General features: G+C 42.0%; 1 protein-coding gene across 1 annotated transcript in view; it reads left to right on the top strand.

The window, feature by feature from the left end:
- Nucleotides 1-23418, top strand: part of CEP192 (centrosomal protein 192) — a 130509-nt gene that overhangs the window by 38475 nt on the left and 68616 nt on the right. The window contains exons 18-28 of the mRNA XM_054985869.1: nt 101-234; nt 2474-2684; nt 3193-3324; nt 5290-5354; nt 5449-5649; nt 6002-6125; nt 11307-11437; nt 12750-13395; nt 13883-14113; nt 22010-22154; nt 22479-22650. Coding sequence (XP_054841844.1) covers nt 101-234; nt 2474-2684; nt 3193-3324; nt 5290-5354; nt 5449-5649; nt 6002-6125; nt 11307-11437; nt 12750-13395; nt 13883-14113; nt 22010-22154; nt 22479-22650 — 2192 coding nt within the window. The remainder of the gene's footprint in view (nt 1-100; nt 235-2473; nt 2685-3192; nt 3325-5289; nt 5355-5448; nt 5650-6001; nt 6126-11306; nt 11438-12749; nt 13396-13882; nt 14114-22009; nt 22155-22478; nt 22651-23418) is intronic.

Below are 23418 nucleotides of genomic sequence, written 5' to 3'. Positions count from 1 at the left end.
AACTCCAAATGGTATTTTAAAGTTTATCCTAAACTGCTATTTATTTTGTGCAACTTGGAAATAACATGAAATAATGCCAGGTAATTTCATAATATGGCAGATGTCCTTGACGGTGGTGGTGAAGATAGAACAGCCTTAAAAACAAATATATTCAACAATGGCAGAAAAGTCACAACAGAAGATGCTGAAAATCAGATTCCATATGTGTCTCCTGAAGATACTACTTATGATAGGGTAAGGTTTACCCTAGAAGACATGCTTTTGAACCTCTATGTACTTTTTTTCCATTTACCAGGAAAATATTTTGTTCATTCTTCTAGGGCATTCCTGGTTCATGTGAATTATAAGTACTACTGTATTTTGAGTCAATAATCTGCCTTATATGAAGATCTCAGGGCAGATCCCCTTAAAAATACTCTAGGCTCCAGTTAACTACCTCTCTTTTTCCATACTGGTCCCCCTGCCACCCACATATTTAGTAAAGCTAGACTTGGTTAACTGACAATATTCGGGGTGAGATCTGGAAGGAGGCTGGACGATTTTATTAGTAAATCGATGGGGCATACAAAATTTAACATGGATTTTTAAAATGTGCTATCTTTTTATGTTAAAATGTCAAATTAGAAGTGAAAGTTAACCAGCAGTTTTGTTTAAAATTTCTCAGGTAAATAAGGCTTTGAACTGACAGCAGAATGCATTGAAGGAAAAGGTCTAGAAAGCTATACTCAGATGGCTCTTTCCTAGGGCTAGTGCTATTACTAAAATGGGTCTGCCCTCAGCTTGAAGGCCTTAGGCTGCAATCGTAAGAACATTTTCCTGGAAGGAATTGCCATTGAATAAACTGGAGAAAATCCAAGAGGGGGTGGTCCCAAACAAAATTGAACTAAGACGAAGGACAGGACCACGTACAAAAGAGTTTAATTTTCTTGCTATCAAAACTCAAATATAAGGCACGACGAAAAGCCAAGATCAATTTCCTTGCTTCCAGAACTCAATTGTAAGGCACATAATGAGCCAATATCAACCGAGGAGTTGTGAAGAATTCCCAAACTCCCGGCTGGAGGTGGCAACGGGTTTGCCAGCTTGGAAATTAGGCCCCGTTTCGCACAATGTGCTTTGTCATAAGCCACATGTAAATCAATTAAAGTCTGCTATTATTACTTTTCTCTTTTACATAGAAGCCACATGTAAGTCAATTATAGTCTGCTACTGCTACTTTTCTCTTAGAAGCTTCTGTTCCCGAATGATTTAACCCATGAAGTTAAATCATTCGGGAACAGAAGCTTCTAAGAGAAAAGTAGCAGTAGCAGACTATAATTGACTTATATGTGGCTTCTATGTAAAAGAGAAAAGTAATAATAGCAGACTTTAATTGATTTACATGTGGCTTATGACAAAGCACATTGTGCGAAACGGGGCCTAATTTCCAAGCCGGCAAACCCGTTGCCACCTCCAGCCGGGAGTTTGGGAATTCTTCACAACTCCTCAGTTGATAATTGGCTTATTATGTGCCTTACAATTGAGTTCTGGAAGCAAGGAAATTGATCTTGGCTTTTCGTCGTGCCTTATATTTGAGTTTTGATAGCAAGAAAATTAAACTCTTTTGTACGTGGTCCTGTTTTCGTCTTAATTGAATAAAGTGGGACATATGTCAGAGTAGACCTGCTTAGGCATACTCCCTCTGTGAAATGGAGCTGAACGCCTGTCTTGAGAGGGATGAAAAGCTGCCTCTGCTAAACGGTTGGTAAGCTTTAAAGGATCTTAGAGGTGATAGCCAGCACTTTGAATTGGGCTTCAAAGTGACTAGGCAGCCCAAGCTGTTGTGCCAAAACAGGTATAATAAGTTCTAGGCTCTGTATTCACAAGCTGGTAGGCAGCTCTCTCTAAAGTTTGTCTATTACAATAATCTAATTTTAAGGTTGCAGTACATGAATCACTATAGCCAAGTCTGTAACATAAAGATGTGGTCACAACAGGCTTACCCACAGTTGATAAGACAGTTCTAATTGCCTGGTCTGGAAGTTGGGCTGAATAAAAAACTACACCATGAATGTGTTTTTTCTTTTCTAGCGAGTGTCATCCTAGTGGAAATGGGCACTTCCCTCTATGAAGTCACAGTGATAGTTTCAGTGGGTTTGCTTCATGTATACTATTTTTTAATAGGATGATATTGTTGGAACTTTGTAATGCCCTGCTTTTTCAAAAGGTTTAGGTGTATGTGATCTCTTCTTCCTCTTATATGAAAACTATCATCACATGGAGGTGATGATGATCAGCTGTAGTAAGGGAATAAGGAAGAAAAATGATCGTGTATTAAAGCCCTTTGATATGAATGTAAAGCCTTATTCAATAACATAAAAACTGTTCAAGATATTCAGTACTGAAGTGTAAAACTTTCCAATGACAGCTGACAATGAAGATTTTGTCCTCATGTTTAAGTATGAAATAACTTTGTCTCTGTATTTTCCTAAAGGATGTCCCAAACATAACCAACTGTGCTGAACTAAAACTAGATTCTCTATATTTTAAATGTATTGATGGTAATAATGCTGCCTCTGAGCTCTGGAACACAGAGGAGCAAGACCAGTCTTCTTATCTGTATCAAGTTGCTGATGATAGCAATGTTCCTCTAGCGGCTGAGTACCTGTCTCCAACTGTTTGTCAGACAGCAGATCTGAATCAAGGTACTACAGAAAATTAGTTGAATATTGACTTATATTTGGTGCTTTTAAATTTGTCAGAGGGAACCTAAGTTGGTGGATGGCTGTTGCTAAAGCATCTCTGCAGTATGAGTCAAAAACACACATACGTATTAACACAGCTCAGTTACTGCAGCTTACTTAATGTGTAAATGACCATGTACATGGAACTTCCTTTCATACAACAATTCACTGAAACTACTGAAATCCCATTATTTCATCAGTCATTTGACTTAGCTCCAGCGCAGGGAAGCCTAAGTGTGTGTGAGTGCATTTGCTTCCATTTGTTGCTTGTTAGTCCTGCCTCTTCCCTTCCCTCACTTCAGTGTACTTCCTCACTTCCCCCAACTGTCAGATGAGGTCCTTTGATGTGGAACATGTCTTCTGCTCATGATACTATGTAATCTGCCATATATGTGGGTGCCATATGTGGGGGTGGGGGGTGGACTTCAACCTAGACAAAGCTAAAAGCAACATTTGCTGCATTTTTCAGAGGAATCATCTCCTAATGTTGTATATCAAAATGAAGAGGGGAGATGGGTGACAGATCTTGCATACTACACTTCATTTAATAAAGAACAAGTCTCCAGTCTCTTGTACACAAATGAAAACTTCTTTACTGGATGTAAGTCTGCTATATTATGTTAGTAAATAGTTATTTATGAATGTTACTAATTTTAAAGGAGTATCTCATTGTGCATTTCCAAAATGCAGTGGGAAGTCATTTTATCTGAAGTTCTGTAAAACCGTGGATTTTTCAAACATGTCCAAAGATGATTTTCTTGGATTCTTCAACAAGTAGATTGTATATGTATGGTAAGAAATCTAAGTAAACGATCTGCTGGTTAACACCTTTAACTGAAGGATACAGTAATTGGCACATTATCAAAAAAGATTAGTTACAGAGTAATAGATCTGTTCCACATTTTTCTTAGAATTTAAATTCGTTGTTTTTTTAACTTGTGGAACTTTTCAGGTCAGACTTGGGACATCCAAGTCAGAGGAGACCTTTAATATAAAATATGAATATATTGTATCCTGTATCTTAATTGCACATCATAAAAATATTCCATAGAATATTCTGCTTAAAAAGTTTCTTAAGCCCTCATATCAGTACTTTCTAAATATTGCCTTGCTGATGAATAGTACTTCCTGATTATTAGTCAAAATGCAAAACCGATGTGCACTGCTACAGCAACTAGGAGACATTTTGATGTTATGCAGTGCTAAATACTAAGCCAAGTATGTTATCTCTATATTCTGTTCTATGTTTCAGTATTTTGAAATAATACATGAGTAAGAAGCTTCAAGAATGGGAATTTTTTTCCATTTTCTGACTAGCCTAATTCAGTACAAGTTGTATCAGCCGAACATTAATTACTCCAAGTCAGTCACGCTTATCATACTGTATGCTGGGAATTTTCAGTCGTCATGAAGCCTGATATTAGATTTCTTTTGGAGCTTATTTGGCTAAAATTTATATTCCAGAGTTGACTTCTAGAAAATGAACTGTGTAGAATATCACTGCCACAGCCACTAGGTGACTTCTGATCAATCCCTGCCCTGCGTTCTAAGCCTACCAAAGATCCAAGCCTCATCTGCATCCTTATTACTGGCTGTTTGGGCCTCTTTTGTTCTCTTTTTTTTTTAAGGGATCTGAGGCCAGTAACTGCACTTCTAGAGTACTTCAAACGTAGCCTCAAGATGCCTGCTTACAGCTATCTGGTCTCCTATTCCCCATATTCCTTCTTCCTTTGATCCAGTATGCTTTGAGAGCATGGATGAAAAATTGCCAGCCTTTCCCTTTCCAGCAATAAGAAGATCCTGACTGCTTCTAGGGCCAGTGACTCCTTTATATAGCCACCTCCTCCCTCCCATAGCACTTCTGTGCTACAACATTGAGTTCCTGCAGTCATGTCAGTTCATTTCTGGGTTGATCTGACTCCTTGTCCAGTGGGCTGCACTGACTGCTTCTTTGGAGCTACAGGATATAGTGTGCCACAAAGATTAACTTTCATGCTGGAAAAATTGTAAAATTGTCCCTGTTGTAATTCTTGATCACATTCCTGATTAAACAGTTGGGTTGAATCCCATCAAACAGACTACACACAGGAGGGGAGCAGTTTTCACAATCCCCCCCCAGGTGGAATCTCCAGGTCTCTTCATGCTGTTTCTGGGGGTCCCCTGTCCCCAAGGAGCGTTTTGGGCTGCAGCTGTAGGATTTGATGGGATCCAAGCCAGTGGTATAAACCTGTCTCCTTTGAGTTACTAGTTCATTTGGATTTAGATAAGACTTGTTTATATTAATTGATTTTAATTTTATACCTCAGCTTCTTCCTCAATGGAGATACAACATCGCTTAAATCATCCTTTCCCCATCTCCATCTGTCCTCATAACAACCACCCAGTGAGCTAGGTTAAGCTGAGACTAACTGACCCAAGGTCACCCAGCGATCTGAATCATATGTTTTAAAATTAAAGGAAGTTGATTCTGTACTGAGCTTGCAGTCATCAAGTTAAAAGGAAATAGTGGCGTTGGCAATTGCTTTTGGAGATAATATTTGTATAATTTTTTCTGCTGTTTTAAAAGCTGAAGCAATTGATATGATTGCCAAAGATCAAGAAGAATTTGAGAGGGAGCACAGGTTTATGCAGGTGAGTAACAATATATTTAAAAATTGTTTTTAGAACTGCTGAATCTAGCGCTGACTACTGTTTTTGACATTCTTGTATTGGTTACAATTTACAGGAAGAGCAAATTGATTCACAAAATATGTCTGAATTAAAAGATACATCATGGAAATCAGTTAGTAGCTATAATGCAGTACGAGCTTCACAAGCAGAAGACTTCAGCAAAGATGCTAGCTATTTACGGCTGACTCTGGGAGAGTTTTTTGGTCAGAGATCTGAGGCTCTTGGTTGTCTTGGAGGAGATGGTGATGTGAAACGAGTATGTAACTGTCTTGCCTTATTCTTCTTAGCAGTGCCCGAAAATTAACTCTTTCTGACAAGAGTGCAGTCCATCAGAGATCTAGGGTGGTTCTGGTGAGACCACAAATAAAAAATGAGCAGGCTTATATGGAGGAGCCATAGCTTAGTAGTAGAACACAAAAGATGCAGAGGTGATTTTCAATTAAAAGTTAGTTGGATGATGGAATTGCGTCTCAGACTTTAGAGCAGATGAAAAGTAAAGAGAAAACGATATATGCCACCCTCTGCTCACTGGAGGAATGTTAGAATAAAAATGTGATGTCTCTATCAGCATTACAAATTTAGTATGTTAATTTTGTTCCCTTTTATAGCCCTCTTTTGGTTATCATATTACTTCTCCCGAGAAGAGACAGCCTGTAGCTTTGTTAAGGGAATCTACTGTATCCAGAGCCAATTCTGATGAACCAAGTACGCGACTGTCCAACACTCCTCAAGGTAAGTCTTACAGCTGATAGGGCAAGTATATTTCAAGTATGTATCACCCATAAATACATTTCCAAATGGAATCTGTTCATCTCCAGTCTTCTGTGCAGGCCTGCTGATTTAAGAGGTTTAATAGTTAAAATACCATCAGGAGGTGCTTCCGCTTCCTCCTGCACCTGTGCGGCCATTACCCCGCTGAAACAGCCCCTTAGGAGGTGGGGCCCCCCTGCTACCCTCAGTTCCTCTTTTGCTGCCGTGTAGAGAGGTTCTAGCTTCTTCGTGGAGATAAGTACAACTGTTTCTCTTGCTGTCTTTGTTGTACCTTGAAAAATGTTGGAGAAGGCTCTGTTCAAGTGTTGTGTAAAATGCAACGCTAAGATGACGAAAACGAATGGGCATTCACTCTCCTTAATGTGTCTCGGGGAAGAACACAACATGCAGACTTGTAAACACTGCCAGAGGTTCATGACGAAGGCCCGTGCAGAGAGAGCCAGTTGTCTTAAAGAGGTGCTGTGGGAGAAAGCCATGGCGGTGGCAGGACTTGCGCCCAAGGCAAAGAAATCAGCGGTAGCTGATGTTGCTGAATCATCAGATCGAAAGTCACCCTCGACACTGAGACCACCTTCGGTTTTAAGACCCAGCCCAACGGGGTCAAAAACACCCCAGAGCCGTGCACCATCTATCTTAGCCGAGATAACAAGCCATTCAGAACTGACTCGGGCCCAACCACCAGCGTCAGAACCAAGATCTCTGACTTGATTGGATCCGACAACGGGAGTCCGCTGCTTAAAGTCGAAGGAATCAATTACAACACTAGCCCCAACGATGGGGTGCTTGGATCTGACTGGCAAGGAGACGACCCGGGATGAACCACCCAGGAAATGGACCAAAAAAACTAAACACCTCTCCCCCAAGGAACCTCTCAGACCGTCTTCAAGTCGAGAGCTGATAGGAGAAGAGATGATACTTCTGGAGCGACCTCCTACATTATCCCTACACTCCACGTCCCCATTCATATGGTATTCTTCCTTCAACTTAGCAGGGGGCACGGAGCCAATATCAGCAACAGTCCAGTTAAGAGGAAGGTCATATCATTACCAACCTTATCAAGGGTACGTATCCTAATCAGCGTCAGTTCCAGAGCACCCAAAGCAACTTTTCCAGATGGAAACAAAATCGGAGACATGGGTCTCAATCCCAACACTCTAAGGAGCAGGCGCACATTTCCAAACATTTCTGACTAGAACAGGGGCCAGACCCAGTTTTTGGGGAAAGGCTTCATGGTTACTTTTCTGTTTGGCATAATATTGCATCCGGTGTTTGGGTGTTGAAAATCAATTATAGTGGATATAAAATTGAGTTCAAAAGTTCCCCATGTCTGGCTATTTCTATATTTTCAGACTCGCAGAAGTGTCCTGAATTAGGAATAGAACTTAAGACACTGTTGGATAAGGACACAGTGCAAGAATTACCAGAAGGGGAATCTAAGTTAGGGGTTCTACTCCAGATTTTTTCTAGTAGACAAAAAAGATGGAGGGCATAGGCTGATCCTAGATTGGAAAATTCTAAATAAGTTCATTGTCACTCATAAATTCTGCATGACTAGCTTACACACTATCATGTCATTCATAGCACCCTGCTGTCTGGAACTGGGCTTATTTGTCAGTCAGAAGTCAAAACTGACCCCAGCGAGGAGGGTATAGTTCATAGGAGCGATCCTCGACAGTAGTGTAGATAGGGCTTACTTACCTGTAGAACGTATGGAGAAAATAAAGAGTATGGTTAGGACGTTCCAACGCTGTCGTTTTCAGGCAGCACGAAAAATACAGACCCTGTTAGGATTCATGGCAGCAACTACGACAGTGGTGCCTCACGCCAGACTTATGAGAGAACTTCAATTGTGGTTCAGATCGACCTTTCGTACGAAAGGGATTCCCAAGAACGGAAACTCAATATACCTAGAAAGGTTAAAGGTCATTACAGTGGTAGCTAGAAAATGCACATTTGTTGGCTGGGGTCCCTTTTGGCCATAGAACATCTGACCTGTCTGTCTCTACTGATGCCTCCAGTCGAGATTGGGGGGCACATTGTGGAGACCTCTGTGCTCACGGGAGTCAGGATGGCCTAGAGAAGGATTCACGCATTAACCTCTGAATTAAAAGCTATACACAATGCTTTAACATTCTTTTCAGATGTGATAAAAAATCAGTATTAATACAGAAAATTCCACAGCGATCTTTTACATCAACAAGCAGGGAGAAACCACATCCAGAAGCTTGTGCAGGGAAGCCATTGTGATGTGGACTTGGGCAATACAAAACCTCAGCACAGTATATGTACCAGGGGTGAAAAACGTTATAACAGACCGCCTTAGCAGGTTGGAAGAAAACCCCAACGAGTGGTTGATAAAGGATACATATATAAACTTGTTTTCCACCAATGGGTTTCCCCTATATCGATTTAATTGCTACAAGGGAAAACCAGAAAGCAGACCTGTTCAAGGGGAGGTGAAGGGTACGAATCCCTGGGGGAGCCGTTCCAGCTCTCATGGTCAGGACGCTTCCACTACGCACTCCTACCTATCCTCTTATTAACCAGGGTGATAAGCAAAATCCAAACGGATCGAGAGCGATTCTGATAGCTCCGTTTTGGCCAAGGCATCCCTGGTTCTGTGGTCTAATGAGACTAGCAAACCGGTTTTACCACTTACCCAAGGATCCGGACCTTCTGTCATGGAGGGGAATTCACCACCATGACATAGGGAGGCTCAAACTGACTGCTTGGCTAATACTTCTGAAGGGTCATTCTCTGGGGGAGTAGCATAGGTCATCTTGAATGCCAGACGGTTGTCCACCAGACAGTCTTATGGGTTGAAATGAGAGAAACTTAGGTCATGGACAGAAGAAAGAAATTTGAATGCTGCTAATTGTGCACTGTCTAACATTCTAGAGTTTTTATTAGAACTTAAGAAGGAAGGCCTATCGAACTCGTCAGTCAAAGTATATTTAGCAGCTATATCAGCCTTTCATGTGCCAGTAGACAATAAGACAGTCTTCTCCCATTTTACTTCTAAGATGTTTCTAAAGGGATTGAATAACATGTTTCCAGTTGCCAAATGTATACTCCCTCAATGGTCATTACAATTGGTCTTGACAAAATTAATTGCAAAACCCTCTGGCAGCCTGTCCTCTGAGAATTCTTTCCATGAAGGTTGCTTTGCTGGTGGCTGTCACATCAGCTAGGAGGGTAAGCGAGCTGGTAGCATTAAGCTTGGAATCCCATTTCCTGAAGGTCCCTCAGAAAAGGTGGTTTTGAGGACTGAATTGGATTTTTTGCTGAAAGTTGCTTCAAAGTTCCATATGTCTCAGGAGATAATCTTACCTGTTTTTTTCCGTGACCAATCGAGGCAGAAAAGGCCCTACATACTCCAGACATCAGAAGGGCAATACTGTTTTATTTGGATCATACCAAATAGTTAAGGGTGGATACCCAACTTTTTGTTTTGCTAGTCCCAATAAAGGGGGAAAGGCTAGTGCCAAAACCATAGTGAGGTAGGTGGTACAGGCTATAGGACTATGCTACAAGAACGCTAATCTGCCCTGCCCTGCCCTTTAGAAGTGCACACACATCCCACCAGGTCGCAGGCATCTTCAGCAGCCCTGCTCAGAGGTGTACCCATTTAAGATATCTGCAGGGCAGCAGCGTGGTTGTCAGCGGACACATTTGTCAAGCATTACGCTTTGGATATCCTTGATAGAAAGGAAGCGGCAGTGGGTACGGTGGTGCTCCAGTCAGTTTTCCTGTGAAGGAAAACAAGCTCCACCACCCAGGTAAATAACTTGGTGAACTCCCATGTGGGACGGCACAGAAGACTGAAGATGAAAAACAGGGTTGCACTTACCTGTAACTGTTGTTCATTGAGGTCTTCTCTGCAGGCACACATACCCTCCCTCCTTCCTCGCTAAGGCTTTTATAGTTCCTTGAGAGTATGGTGGCAAAAGAGGACTGAGGGTAGCAGGGGGCGCCCCGCCTCCTAAGCAGCAGTTTCAGCGGAAAATGGCCACACAGGCGCAGTTGGAGGCAGGAGTGCCCCCTGGTGGTATTTCAGCTATAAAACCTCTGAAATCGACAGGCCTGCGATTTCAGAGGTTTTATGGAAACCTTTTTACAGAAAGATATGCAGGCCAGAGAAGAGGAGATCAGCTGCAGCTTCTATGTGGAAGGCCCCATGCTTGGGAGGGACTCCAGACTTGTGCCCCAAAGTCTGGTCCTAACAGCACCTCTGTTTCTCTGGCTATGAATTATTATCATTGCATATTTCCAGATATTGAAATGGTAATTAAACATGGTACTTTAACATTACACAAGCACTGCGCTTGGGAGTATTTGGTGGAAGTAATACTGTCACTGATAGGGTGTGCTTCTGTGGAACATAAGCTGTATTCGAATATCAGAGCAGGCCTCTGCCCATTGCTGGCATGAATGCAGATTATTGCCATGTTTATGCACATCTTCTTCTTTTCCCCTCCAGTTGTGCATGGATTATTTTTGAAGGCTAAGGAAAGGAAACAAAATAGAGGGGTTAAGTAACAATCTCTCTCTCTCTCTCTCTCTCTCTCTCTCTCTCTCTCTCTCTCTCTCTCTCTCTCTCTCTCTGTGTGTGTGTGTGTGTGTGTGTATGTATGTATGTATGTATGTATGTATGTGTATATATATATATATATATTAGAGAGTATTTATTATAGCTGTGCACCAATATATATTAAAATCAAGGTTTTGGAAGTCTTCTCTCAATCTGCAGCTGGCCACAATGCTTGAATATGGTTACCTGGGACCCTTGGTTTTTTTCTGCCCTGTAAACTGCAATATAATCCCAGTTTGCGGAGAGGTAAATTCAGGTGTATCCAGGCATTCACATTCTGATGTCACAGAATGTAAGAGTTTGAAGGTTTCTAAAACCAGCGTTTTTTTATTACATGTCCCATATGAAGGGAAGATGGAGGGAGTGATGAGCACAACAACAGGCTGTGTTCATGCTTATCAGGTGTGGGCAAATAGGTTTGTCATGACATCTGAATGCAGCTGTGGATTTTAGTTTCTTTTATATACTAACAGTTTTTTATTCCAGTTTATGCTTAATTTACTAAGCAGTATTCATGTTAACACAATGAAAATGAGTTTTGTCTTGTTTAGGAAACTTAGAACACAGCATTAAAGAGGAATCACATACTGCATCGACTACATTCATTCTTAGTGAAAAGGACATATTAGCTAGCAAAACTAGAAGTATAAATATGCAGTCGGATACCAAAAGCAAAATGCAGGTATTTAAAATAGTTAAGGTAAATGCTCATCTGTCTAAAATGCAACTCTTTTAGCTTAAAAGATATGGTAATTTCCCTTAAGAGGTTTATAACAGAGAACATTATTGGGTACTGTGTATTGTGGGATTATTATTATTGGTGATGGTGGTGTTTGTTTATAGTCTGCCTTCCTCAGATCCAGGGCAAATTACATATCGCAAGTGAATACAATCTAATAGCTAAGACACTCACAGAGCAAAAATACTGTATGCTCAGCAATTGGACATTCAAGGAAACAGATACAATAGAGTTTAGTGGCTGCATATATGAAAACTAGCATAAAGCTGAACACATACATGAAACCTTTGTAAATTAAAATTTAAGTATTTAACATGATGTAAGGAAGTTATCAGCCCAGACCCAGTCATTTGGTAAAAAGGCTGAACACAGGTTCAGAGTTGTAAATGCTTTTGGGATTCTGGCCTAGCTTAGATATGTGCTGGGTGGGCTAATTAGTAACAGCCGCAGAGCGGTCTCCAAGTCCTCCAGTGATTTGACCTTGGGAGGCTGTTCTCAGAGAGGCTGTATCTGCATTCCCTATATTTTCTCACAGCTGAAACACTAATAAACAGCTTGGCCCTGATTGGCTCTAGGGTTGCCAGGTGATACACTGAGTTCCAGAAAAGATGACTTCTCAGTTCACTCAGTTCCCTTCTCTATTCTTTTCACCTCAGTATATCCCTATGCCAGACCAACCAGGCATGGGAGGGGGCACATTCTACCGGATGGGTAATATGAACAACGAATGGATGCCAACCAGAGATGCTAGGTAGCAAGCTCTTAAGTTTTCGATAGGCAGAACTTTATGTGGCAACAGTAAGGTTTCGTTGTTTTATGCCTTTTGCCTGTATGAGAGTGCTTTATGCTTCTGCAAACACTCCTTAAACTAATAATTAAGCTGGGTCTGGAATTCATGACTTGGGCTTAGGTACACCCCAGAACGAACCCAGAGATTGGAAAGCCAAGGCCTTAGGGCAAATTAAAACTTGCAGTTTCACAAACAAAAAGGAAGTGTGTCCCACCTGCCTGATTTCTGTAGTGGCTGTGATCAACACCCAGGGTTAGGGGAACCAGGGCAGCTATCCATTCATATGACATCTTTAGCAACATTGAACTACCCAGTAGGACCATATCTATGTCAGCAGACAGCACCCAATAGCCTAGTCTGTAGTCCTTGGCCAATCTGAGCAACATTGTTTTTATTCCAAAATGAGACTTCAACTTTGCTCCAGCATGTTGAAGTGACTATTTTCATCTTTTCTCCCCATTTTAGGAAGCATTTGGAGGAAAAAAAGTTGAAAGCATGCACTCTGAACTAAAGTCACCTGTGCTGAGTATAAGCACAATTGCATCTGCTATTGCAAATGCTTCTGTTAGTGCTGAACCTTCACAGTTAGCCGCTATGATAATGGCACTTTTAAATAACACAAGAGAGAGGAACAACATTCTTGAAGCTGGCAATCCTGCAGACTTCTCTGTAATCAGTCAGTTTTTAGCCAGCAATGTAGAAAACAGTACAATTAATATGGAGAAGTATCTCAGGAGGACTGAAGATGAGACTGACACCAAGTTCAAAAGCTTCTTTAATCATGAAGATGTTAGTAGGGACTGTCAAAAATCTGTGAATAAGCAAGAATGTCAAATTACAGGAAACTTGTCCAAAAGCAATTTGTATAGAGAAGAGAAACAGCATCTGGAAAAAAAGTATGAGGAAAACTGTTCCAAACACAAGACTTGTGATGCTTCCTCTGAAAAGAAAAATTGCATAGAATATCTGGACTCATATTTAGAAGCAGTATCTAATACATGTAGTAACTTCCAATCAGAACAGCTAACCACCATTGCACCAAGTTCAGAAGAGAGATCTGGGTGTGCTGAAGTTCTCTTGGAGGGGGGCATAACAAAGATGACACATGCCGGTGAGTCCTAGTTGAAATTGTTCTTAAAATAGTTGACTAGCTGCCCAGACTTTCACAGCTAACACTGACCGTGTATTCTTCTCAGTGCATTTTATGCAAGTCTATTAGTCTGACAAATATTTAAAATTTTAGCAACTCAGTAGTTTATCTTGAATTAATAGCTACTACAATATAAGCGCGTGCTTTTGTATTCTTCTGTATAGATGCTGCAGGCTAGTATAAAATTGCACCCCACTCTTCTATCACATACTTAAGGGTGGTGGTGGTGATTGGTCACTGATTACCATTTTTTGCCAAACTAACGTTGCTTCGTGGGTCTCCTACATTTATCATCTCCTGAGGTAGAATATGCTGGGAATAGTATTTAATAATACACACAAGCTTATCCTGAAATGTACAATAGAAACTGGCATCCCTGGCAGAAATTAATAAGAATTCTTCAGGTCTGTTAAATAGCAAAAAGAATAACATCTTGTTCTTCGTCCAGCTCACTTTGAACCGGAAGGAAGAACTAGCACAAGCACTTCACCCTTGAATTTAAAATCAGTTTCAGTATTGGTTTCTCCTCTTCCGGCGTGTCCTCACAAGGAAAAGGTTACACATGAAGTTCAGTACAAAAACAAGCAAAATGGAAGAATCCAGAAAAAGAATTCTGCATGTAACAGTGAAAAACATGTGACTTTTGACAAATTGCCTATTGATAATCAGCAGCTTGTTGGTAAGTATAAAAAGCTGCAGCCAATTTCTGCTGTGCCTTATCTTGAAAACAGTGAAAGCAGAATTATCGGAGTGTTTATTTTATTTACTTGCTTGCTTTATACCCTATCTTTCTCCCTCTGAGGCGGAGGACATCTTGGGTGATTCCCACCATCCAATCAGAGAGGCAGGAACTAACTTTCTTCCTCTTCCTGTCTAGCCTGTGGGACCACCCTCTCTCCAGTTCTGTTCCTGCCTCCAGGGAGAGCAGTTCTGCAGGAGACTAGCTCTGCTGCCTTTTCTCTCTCTATCTCTTATTTATCTTTCTTCTTCCTCACATCATTCTTTACCTTACTCCTTACTTAACTTCATTACCTTACTCTCCTCCCATTTCCTCTTCTTTTACTCCTCTTGCCAAAGAAAGAAAAGAAGAGGACGAGATGGTCTCTAGAGAGTCATCGGACTCTGAGGAAAGCTTCACGGAGAAGAATTTGGGCTGTTCCCACGGAGAGCCATCCTACCGGTGGTGGGAACAGGCCCAGCCAGCACCAGCATGCCTCTGAGGCTGTATGGGTTCCCTGGCAAGGAGAATATGGGCTGTTCCCATGGAGTGCCATCCTACCAATGGCGGGAACAGGCCCAGCCAGCACCAGCATGCCTCTGAGGCTGTATGGGTTCCCCGGTGAGGAAATGGCCTTGGAAGAGACGCAGGCCTCTCAACAGCCCCATCTTCCACAGAGGGAGCTTGTTAAAACAGCGTGTCTCAGCCAGCCAGCTGAGAACAGCGCCACCTGGCGGAGCTCAATTTTGGCGGGAAACAACGCAACGCACTTGCCAATCTCCTGGCAGGAGAAACATGGCTGAAACATAATCCAGACACCCAGAGCTCCAGCCGACAAGCCCAGGAGGGCCACGTAAGTGTTCCCCCGAGCGTGTTATACCTCCAGAATTCCTGTCAGCAATTAGACTGGCTGTGAGGGAGGAGGAAATCCTGTTACTTTACCAGTCAGAAGCACCTTGGCCCTATAAAGATTCCAGGAATCTCCTCAGCCCTGGCTCCATGTGAATGTGCCCATGCCAATCTCCTGGCTGGAGATTTTACAGCAGGCCTTTCCCCTTTGGATTTAGCCCTGCTTTTACAACAGGATCTAGCCCTGCCTTTCCCTGTCAGATGGGTAATGTATAAAGGGCGCAATTTTGCCGGTGTCTTTGAACCTTTTAACTCTTAAGACTAACCAGGAGAGAGGAAATAGTAGTGTGGTGTCTACCTCCTCCTCCCTCCATGAGTAAGGCTGTAGCTCTGTGGAAGAGCTTCTGCTTTGTATGCAAAAGATCCAGGTTTGTTCCCCATTAACTCCAGTTTAAGAGATTAGGTAGATGAGGAGAAAAACCTCTTTCTGAGACCCTGGTGACCTGCTGCCAGTCTGAGGAGATAACACTGACCGATGGTCTGAGTCAGAATAAGGCAGTTTGTAACGTTTATCAGTCAGGGATCCCCACGGAGCAGGGGGGTCGCCCTCAGATAGAGTTTGTAATGACAGGGAGAAGGATGAATTCCTTCAGATGTGGAAAAGGAAGAAATATCCCTACCAGAACAGTCAGTCCAGCTGTCAGAATCTGAGGTCTACCAGTATTTACACCTAAGACATCCTCAGCCTTAGAGCTGTAAAAATTAGCCTTGGGGGAGTAGGACCCTTAGACTGGGAATACCAAATCCAGCCCAGGGAAACGAGTCACTTCCTCGTGAAGGTTCCTCAGAAAAGGTCCTCCCATTTCCAGAATATTTGTGGAGAAGGTTCAAGGCTGAATGTTCTACACCATAAGCCAATTAATAATCCCCAAACTTGGTCCCCAAAAAACTGTACTTACTACCTTTCTTTGCTATGAGTTGTTGCAGGTACCTGCGATGGAACCTCCAGTGGCTACTCTTCAGTCATCTGGGCTCTGGTCAGAAGATGGGTAAGGATCAGCCAGAGACTACTTAGACAAGAAGAGAGAGGCCATGCTAACAAGAGCTCACGAGGCCGTGACCATGGCTATTAAGGCTACAGCTATTGTCTCTATTGCCTCAAGAGTGTCACGAGTATGGATCTGGAAACTGATCCAACTCCTCCTGTACAACAATAGCTGCCCCCATTGAAGGGGCAAACAGAAATGTAAGGGCCAATACCTTCAAGACAGACATCATCCTGGATACATTTACCTTTTTCTTCTAGGATTATGGTCTTGACAGCAGTGACAAGCTGGCACGCTTGAGTAAGAGCATGGCCAGCAGATTCACACTCTAAAAATATCATCCTGGCTTACCTCTTTCAGAGAGACAAGCTATTGGGGGGTACCCTGGGAAAGATCTAGATTGAGACCTAGGACAGAAGAATGTGTTGCCAAAAACACTCAAACAATCTGAGAGGAGATCCATTGGACCTCAGCCTTTTATTCATAACAGACACTACTAAGGTCCGGACAAGATTCCAAATGGCCATCCTGAGGTTAATCTAGGCAACCCTTTAATAAGGGGGGTCTTTTTAAGACCACACTTGTAGTATAGCGGTTAAATAACTGAACAGTGATGCAGTACTCTGCAGGTTTAATTCTCACTGCTGCCATGAACTTGCCACATGGTCTTGGATAAACCAGTCCTCTCAGTCCCAGCTCTCCAGCTGTATTGTGGGGATAATGCTTACCTTTTCCCAAGATCAAACAGACAGTTCTCCACACGGGGAAAGAGATCAACCTTAATACCCAGATCTCTTAAGACAGAACTTGCTAGCTGTCCCGTGATAGGCCAACTACTCTTTACCATCAAGCTTAGGTTGACAAGCAGGCAGGCCTTTACACATAGTCTCACAAGGCTATTCCATACAATTTGAAAGCTGCCCTCCAGAAAGGGGTCTACTCAATCTTCTTCTCAGTCCCTAAAAAGAATAGGGACTGGAGGGTGTTATTAGACCTCAAGTTTTTTGAACAAGTTTATCAAATTATATCACTTCTGAATGGAGACTCTGTGCTCAGTCGCAGTGACTAATCAATCAGAAGGACACATGACATCTACAGATCTCACAGAGACATACCTCCATGTACCAATTCTGACAGCCCATCAAAATTATCTACGATTTTATGTTTAAAAAAAAATAAATTAAAAATTGGCAGTTCTGAGCCATCCTATTTTGGCCTGTCCATCACACCAAGAGTATTTACAAAATTCATGATCAACCCCATCATACGTTTCAGAGACGGGGTATTCATGTTCACTTGTACCCAGATGATCTCCTGATCGGTTCAAGAGAAAATCTCACCACAACACTCAATTCACCATTCAGTTCCTACAAGCTTGAACACCTGGGTTAGATCACAGTCACCAAAAGGGTTTTTTCTATCCCTCACCAAAGAAAAGGTCAGGAAGACCAAACTGCTGACTGAGACTGTCATCAGAGTGCAAAATCACTTCTCACAACACTACTGAAACTGATGGGTTTGCTAGTTGCTACCTACAATGCAATACCTTTGGGGTCGTCTATAGGCAAGACCACTTCAGACCTTTCTTAGATCTCATTAACAACAGATCATGGAGAAGACAGATCTTCCCATTCAGATACCACTTCAGATCAAAACGCATCTGAGCTAAGGTCACCAACCCAATGCAAAGCAAAAGATTCATGATCCCTCGAGAACAACAAATATTTACAGGTGTAAGAATCAGGTTAGGCATGTCTTCCTATGAATGACGTAGAAAGGGGAGCAATTTGTCTGGCCCTGTTCCAGTTCAGAGCTCTGTATGGACAAGGTTGCAGACAAAATATATATAAACAAGCAGGGGGGATTCAAGACCTTGAAGTGACACAGGTGGCAGCAAGGATACTTACCTGGGAGGATGGTCACCTAGCTTCAATCAGAACTGTACACATCAAAGGCGCATATCCAATGCCCAGGCAGACTGGCTGAGGGGACAACGGGAATAGTCCCTTAAGAAACATCTCATAACATTGCACTTCACAACACCTCATGAACCTGTGTGCGCCCCAACACAGCCATCAACTACCGGGGTACATGACAAGATTTGTTCTATTCACAAGCAGATGCCGTGACATTGCAGTGGCCATTAGGCCTCCTCTATATATTACTACCCTTACCAGTAACAGACCATGTCTTTCCACCTTCCAACAGATGGTGATATTTCCAACTTTCACCCTACTGACCTCTTCGGTCAAGTTACAGCAGGGACCAATTTGGCTCCCTCATTTAGACTTACTCTGCTTAACCGTGTGGAAATAGAAAGGAACGCCTTCCTAAGATGGGGATATTTCTGAGAGGTGGCCAACACAGTCCTAGCATTCAGAAAACAGTTTATGCTCAGAATTTACAACTCTTACTGGGAAGCCCTCACTCAGTAGACATTTTACACAGCCCTGACCAAGCATCCATTTGAACCAGTCAAGGATGTTCCCCTGAGAAGGCTGAGAATGAAGACTATCTTCCTTATGTTCGCGTCTGCCAGAAGATTTAGTCAGACCTGAACTCTGTATCTTTCCCATAGTAAGGTGATGCCTCGTACTGTCTTCCAAAACCGTATTCCAAACTACATAGTTTGCAAGAGATAAGGCTACCATATTTATACCTGTACCCTAAATAGACGAGGGAGAGGCTCTGACACAACCTAGATGTCAGAAGGAGGATTAAGGCCTCTGCTCCAAATAGTGCAAATTAGAAAGTCAGTCTTACTGTTTTTAAATATATCTCATCTCAGTTTAGGGAAGAAAATGTCTTCAGCAGCAGTAGGTGCCAATAGCAAAACATACACTATCGAAACTCCTAAAAACTCTTTTCGCAGAGGTTCCTTGTGGAATACCAGCTCACTCTTTGAGGAATGCTACTACTACCAGTGCAGCGTTACACAGGAACACTTTTGTAGAAGAAGGCTGCAAGTTTGTCAGTCTTGACCTTATTAAGATGCTACAAATCGAATCTATATGATTCAGCGGATACCGACTGTAGTAGAAAAGTACTGCAGTGCATGATCATGGACGAAGACCACATCCCACCCAGAAACTGGAAACTGCTTTGGGAGCACCCAAGATGTCCTCCGCCTCAGAGGGAGAACGGACGTTTGGACACTTACCGTGAAGGGTCCTTCTCCTCTGAGGAAAGGAGGACATCTTGCCCTCCCCGGGTCTCCGTCCTTCTCTACCCTGCTGCCTCATTCTTATACCTCCTCCAGGTTATGCTTTATTTACAGTACATGTTAATGCAACAGTTGTTTTTTTCTCTCAGTATTAACAGTTGCTGAATGATAAATTCAATGTTACTGCTTTGTGGAGTCACCTGAACTGAAGAGAGGGTGGTCCCACAGGCTAGACAGGAAGAGGAAGAAAGTTAGTTCCTGCCTCCCTGATTGGATGGTGGGAATCACCCAAGATGTCCTCCTTTCCTCAGAGGAGAAGGACCCTTCACGGTAAGTGTCCAAAGGTCCATTCTCCTCAATGGGGATCCAAAGCAGCTTATATCATTCTCTTCTCCATTTTATCCTCACAACAACCTTGTGAGGTAGATTAGGCTGAGAGTGTATGACTAGCTCAAGAACACTCAGCAAGCTTCTGTAGCACGGAGGGGATACCCTCTTGGGTCTCCTAGATCTTAGTCCAACAATCACACTGTTCTTCAGATGCTGTATTAAATGGTTATAGGTTGTTTCAGGCAAGATACTTCTCTTTTCTGAATAAGGTTTTATATGTATGTGTTCTTACTATACTCACTTATTGCTGAAAATCTAATATTAGAATTCCATTTTACATGATGTGTGTCCTTAGAAGAAGGATCTCACTATAGCTAGAGTTTATTGTCTGCTAGGATTTTGCTAGATTGCTAAACTGGTGCTCAGCAAAGAAAAGCTTCAGCCTTCTGAATTATATGAAAACTAGGTTCTATACTCCTTTAAATACATTTTGTTAAGTACTAATTGAAAGTGGCTTTCATACTTACCATGTCTATAACTCCTAGGTTGCCCAAATGGATTTTACATTTGGTATGCAGGGTGTGCATGATGATGAACTTTCAACATGAACTTATCTGTAAATTCACTCTGCACCATCTCACTCTGCAAGTTTGGTTGTTAGCGGCAGAGATATCAGCCAGGACTTGCTGTAGTGTCTGTCAAAAAGAAGTCTGTGTTCAGACACAAGAACAAAACCTTCTTTCATTCCAAAGGGCCAGTGAATTACTCCAGACATGCTAAACACATCTTGATGTCTTTCCAGATGTCCATTGTATCTGAAAGAGTTGGGGTAATCTGTAGAAAGTCAAATTTAATTTCATTTTCATTCAGAGAATGTTGAAGGTAGAGGAAATGTTTCAAGAAATTCGTTGAATGCTAGCATGCAGATCTCAGTGGCACAGAGGATTTGGATCCATTCTGTGCGAAGATGAACTGCTTCTGTACCAGCAGTTTGTACAGTCTGGAGAAAATCATAACCTGTCATGTCATTGCTCTAAAACATTCCATTATTAGAAATTGCCTTTCTCTCTTGACAGAAATGTACTTTTCAGTAAGGTTCTTTGTGGTCACAAAGATGACATTCTGTCCTGAACCCTCACTCTTCACAAAGTTGGAGGGTAGGGTTATTCCCCATAGTTAGACTATGACATCTCAGGAGTAGTCTGCCATCCTAGACTCTTTTTCTGTTTAGCCATGTTATAATGTTCACCATGTGCAATTCCTCACTTCAGTTGTTTTTGCATAGACACGGGCACAAATCAAAATACAAATCAAATTTCATGACGAATTGGGCCGATTCGTGTTCCACGAAATGTGTTTCGTGGGGCCAAGGTTTTCACAAAAATCACAACTTTGGGGGCCGATTCATGAATGATTCGTGATGCCAGACAGGCTGGTGCCAATCCATTGATTCCCTGGGCAACATAGGCCTGGAATGTCTATAGACCTTTTGTTGCCATTGGAAACCCCAATTTTAGCCCACGTAACCTTGATAGGCACATCTCCCTGCCAGCTGGAGAGCTTCCATTCTGCCCTATACAGCAAGGAGGAGGGGGGTTAATTCCTTAGGCATCTGAGGAGATGGGTCTTCTGTAGCCATGGGAACACCAATCTCATCCCTCCGAACCCTGTTAAGCAGGTCTGTCTGCCAACCAGAGACATCCTGTTCTGCTCTATGTGAGCATTTCTTACATAAGGCACAGCTCTCTGCCTCGTGCTTTTCCGTTCCAGTAGACAGGGGCGAGGGAAAATGTATTGCTGGGATTTGTAGTGAGATAGTGGAATTGGGAGCTTTGGGCTGGATTTGCTGCTGCTTTAAAAGAGGCTGAAAAGCCTCTTTCTTATTTTCAGCTCTTGGCCTTGCTGGGAAGGTCGTTGGGTGAGGGTGCCTTCTTTCCTCCACCCCACCCCAGTCTCGGGGCATTACCTGGCTCTGGGGCCTAGCTTGACTGAGGCCTACCTTTTTTGAAAAATTCTTTGCTTATATTCTTATTTAGAGCATTTGTTCTTGTTGGGTGAAGGTGGGTGGAGGACAGCCTGCTGAAGTCTCCCTGCGCGTTTGGCATCTCTTGGTATGAAGGGGGCCATTGAAGTACTCTGGGTTCTGATGAATCATGAAACTAATTAATCGTTTCGCGAAATAGGACAATTTCGTGAAAGGTTATGATTCGTGGAATGTGACGAAACACAAAACGCTTGTTTTGGTTTTTTTCCCATTTCATGCTATTTTTCCATAGCTCACATCCTTAGAAATAAAGTGGGAATTTTAAGAAAAACAACCTAAGGGCTCCTCCTCCATGGTTATTACAGAAGGCTGTGCAAATCCTGCCTTCTGAAATCAGTGGGAATAATTAGCCATCATCACAAGAAGTCCTGTGCCATGACTCAAAGGAACTCCCATGCCTAAGTCTAATTTCTTGTTCTGTTCAGGTGAAGCTCTTGTCGAGACTGACGAGAAGCCTGCATCTCCTATACCTTGTATGCAGATTTCAGATGAACAGTATAGCTTCAGGCCTTCAACCTCTCCTCTTACTCATTCATCTCCAAGTGAATCTTCTGGAACAATCCTTTCAGGGTAAGGCCTGTATATGAAAGTGTGGTATTGGGAGAAAGGGAAAGAGATAGTAGGCTGTTAAATTTTCTTTTTTGTGAACTAGTAATTAGTCATATATTTTTTTCTTTTTAAGAAGTATGGGCTCATTTATGTGCTATATTAAAGCCTACCTGAAGAGGTCAGGAAAGGCCCCATTTTCCTGGGTTTCCAGAAATGATGTAAAACTAAATTATTCAAGAGGACTTTTTTACTCTGATAGGAGGGCTGAAGTTAATTTATACAAAGTTTAAAAGTTATGTAGGAAACTTGGACAATGTGTTATTATAATCTGTGTTTATTTCTTAGATGTGAAGTTGACTATCCTTGTACAACACCTAATTTTAAGCACTCAGCTTACAATGATAGTTCATTGCCTCAGTCAGCATATTCTAGTCCTAGCTTGGAACGATTGACCTTTCTGTCTGCCTCAGAAAACACAACTAAGAATTTAGCTCTTTCTAGAACAGAGAGATGTCAGGTAAGTAATCTGTGAGGTGCCAAATCATTTTAAAATTGTAATACAGCTCTTCATATTGTGAACTTAAAAGTCTATCTTTGTAGGCTATCTTTCAAGGGCTTTCACCACACACTCCTTTTCTCTAAGGGTTAATTCTAGCATTACTGTGAAAGTAGGCCAACTAGTTGGTCTCACATTTCGGTTTTTATTTTCAAATGTCAAAAGTGTGGTAGATCTGACATTTGAGAAGACATACTCCCTTACCCTTGTCTTGCGCAAGTCACTGGCAGGTACTTACAGATACTTTCTGCAGAATGAATGGATAACCTCTTAGTTTCTTCCAGCAGTATCTTCAGATAAATGTATGCATTTTTAAGATAAGGTGTATCTAAAATTGTACATTTGTCTCTTTAAAAGTAGTGGCTACATGTGACGAATCAGGCAATAGGATTTTTATCTGTAGAGCATGACTACCCCATCTCCTCTTCCATTGTATCCCCAAAGTGCCCTCTGCCTCAAATGCTGCTCCTGGGGGACAGAAGATCCCTCCAGGAATAGCCTGGGGATGTTGGAAGTATGCCACAGAAGGGGGGGGGGAATATGCAAATTATCCCCTTCAGAACTTTTAGCAGAGATCCAAGTCTATGTCAATATCTTTTAATAGCAAAAATTAGCTTCTTAGGTACAGCAAATTTGCCTAGTTTTCATAGCGGGCCATTTGTGGCTTCTAAATATCTGTTTTTTCTTTTTTCCATGTATTGATTTTTTTTGTACATGCATTGTCTATAG

This window comes from Eublepharis macularius, chromosome 7 (assembly GCF_028583425.1).
Source record: "Eublepharis macularius isolate TG4126 chromosome 7, MPM_Emac_v1.0, whole genome shotgun sequence".
NCBI lineage: Eukaryota > Metazoa > Chordata > Lepidosauria > Squamata > Eublepharidae > Eublepharis > Eublepharis macularius.
The sequence above is the reverse complement of the archived record's forward strand: the minus strand, read 5'-3'. Positions and strand labels throughout refer to the sequence as shown.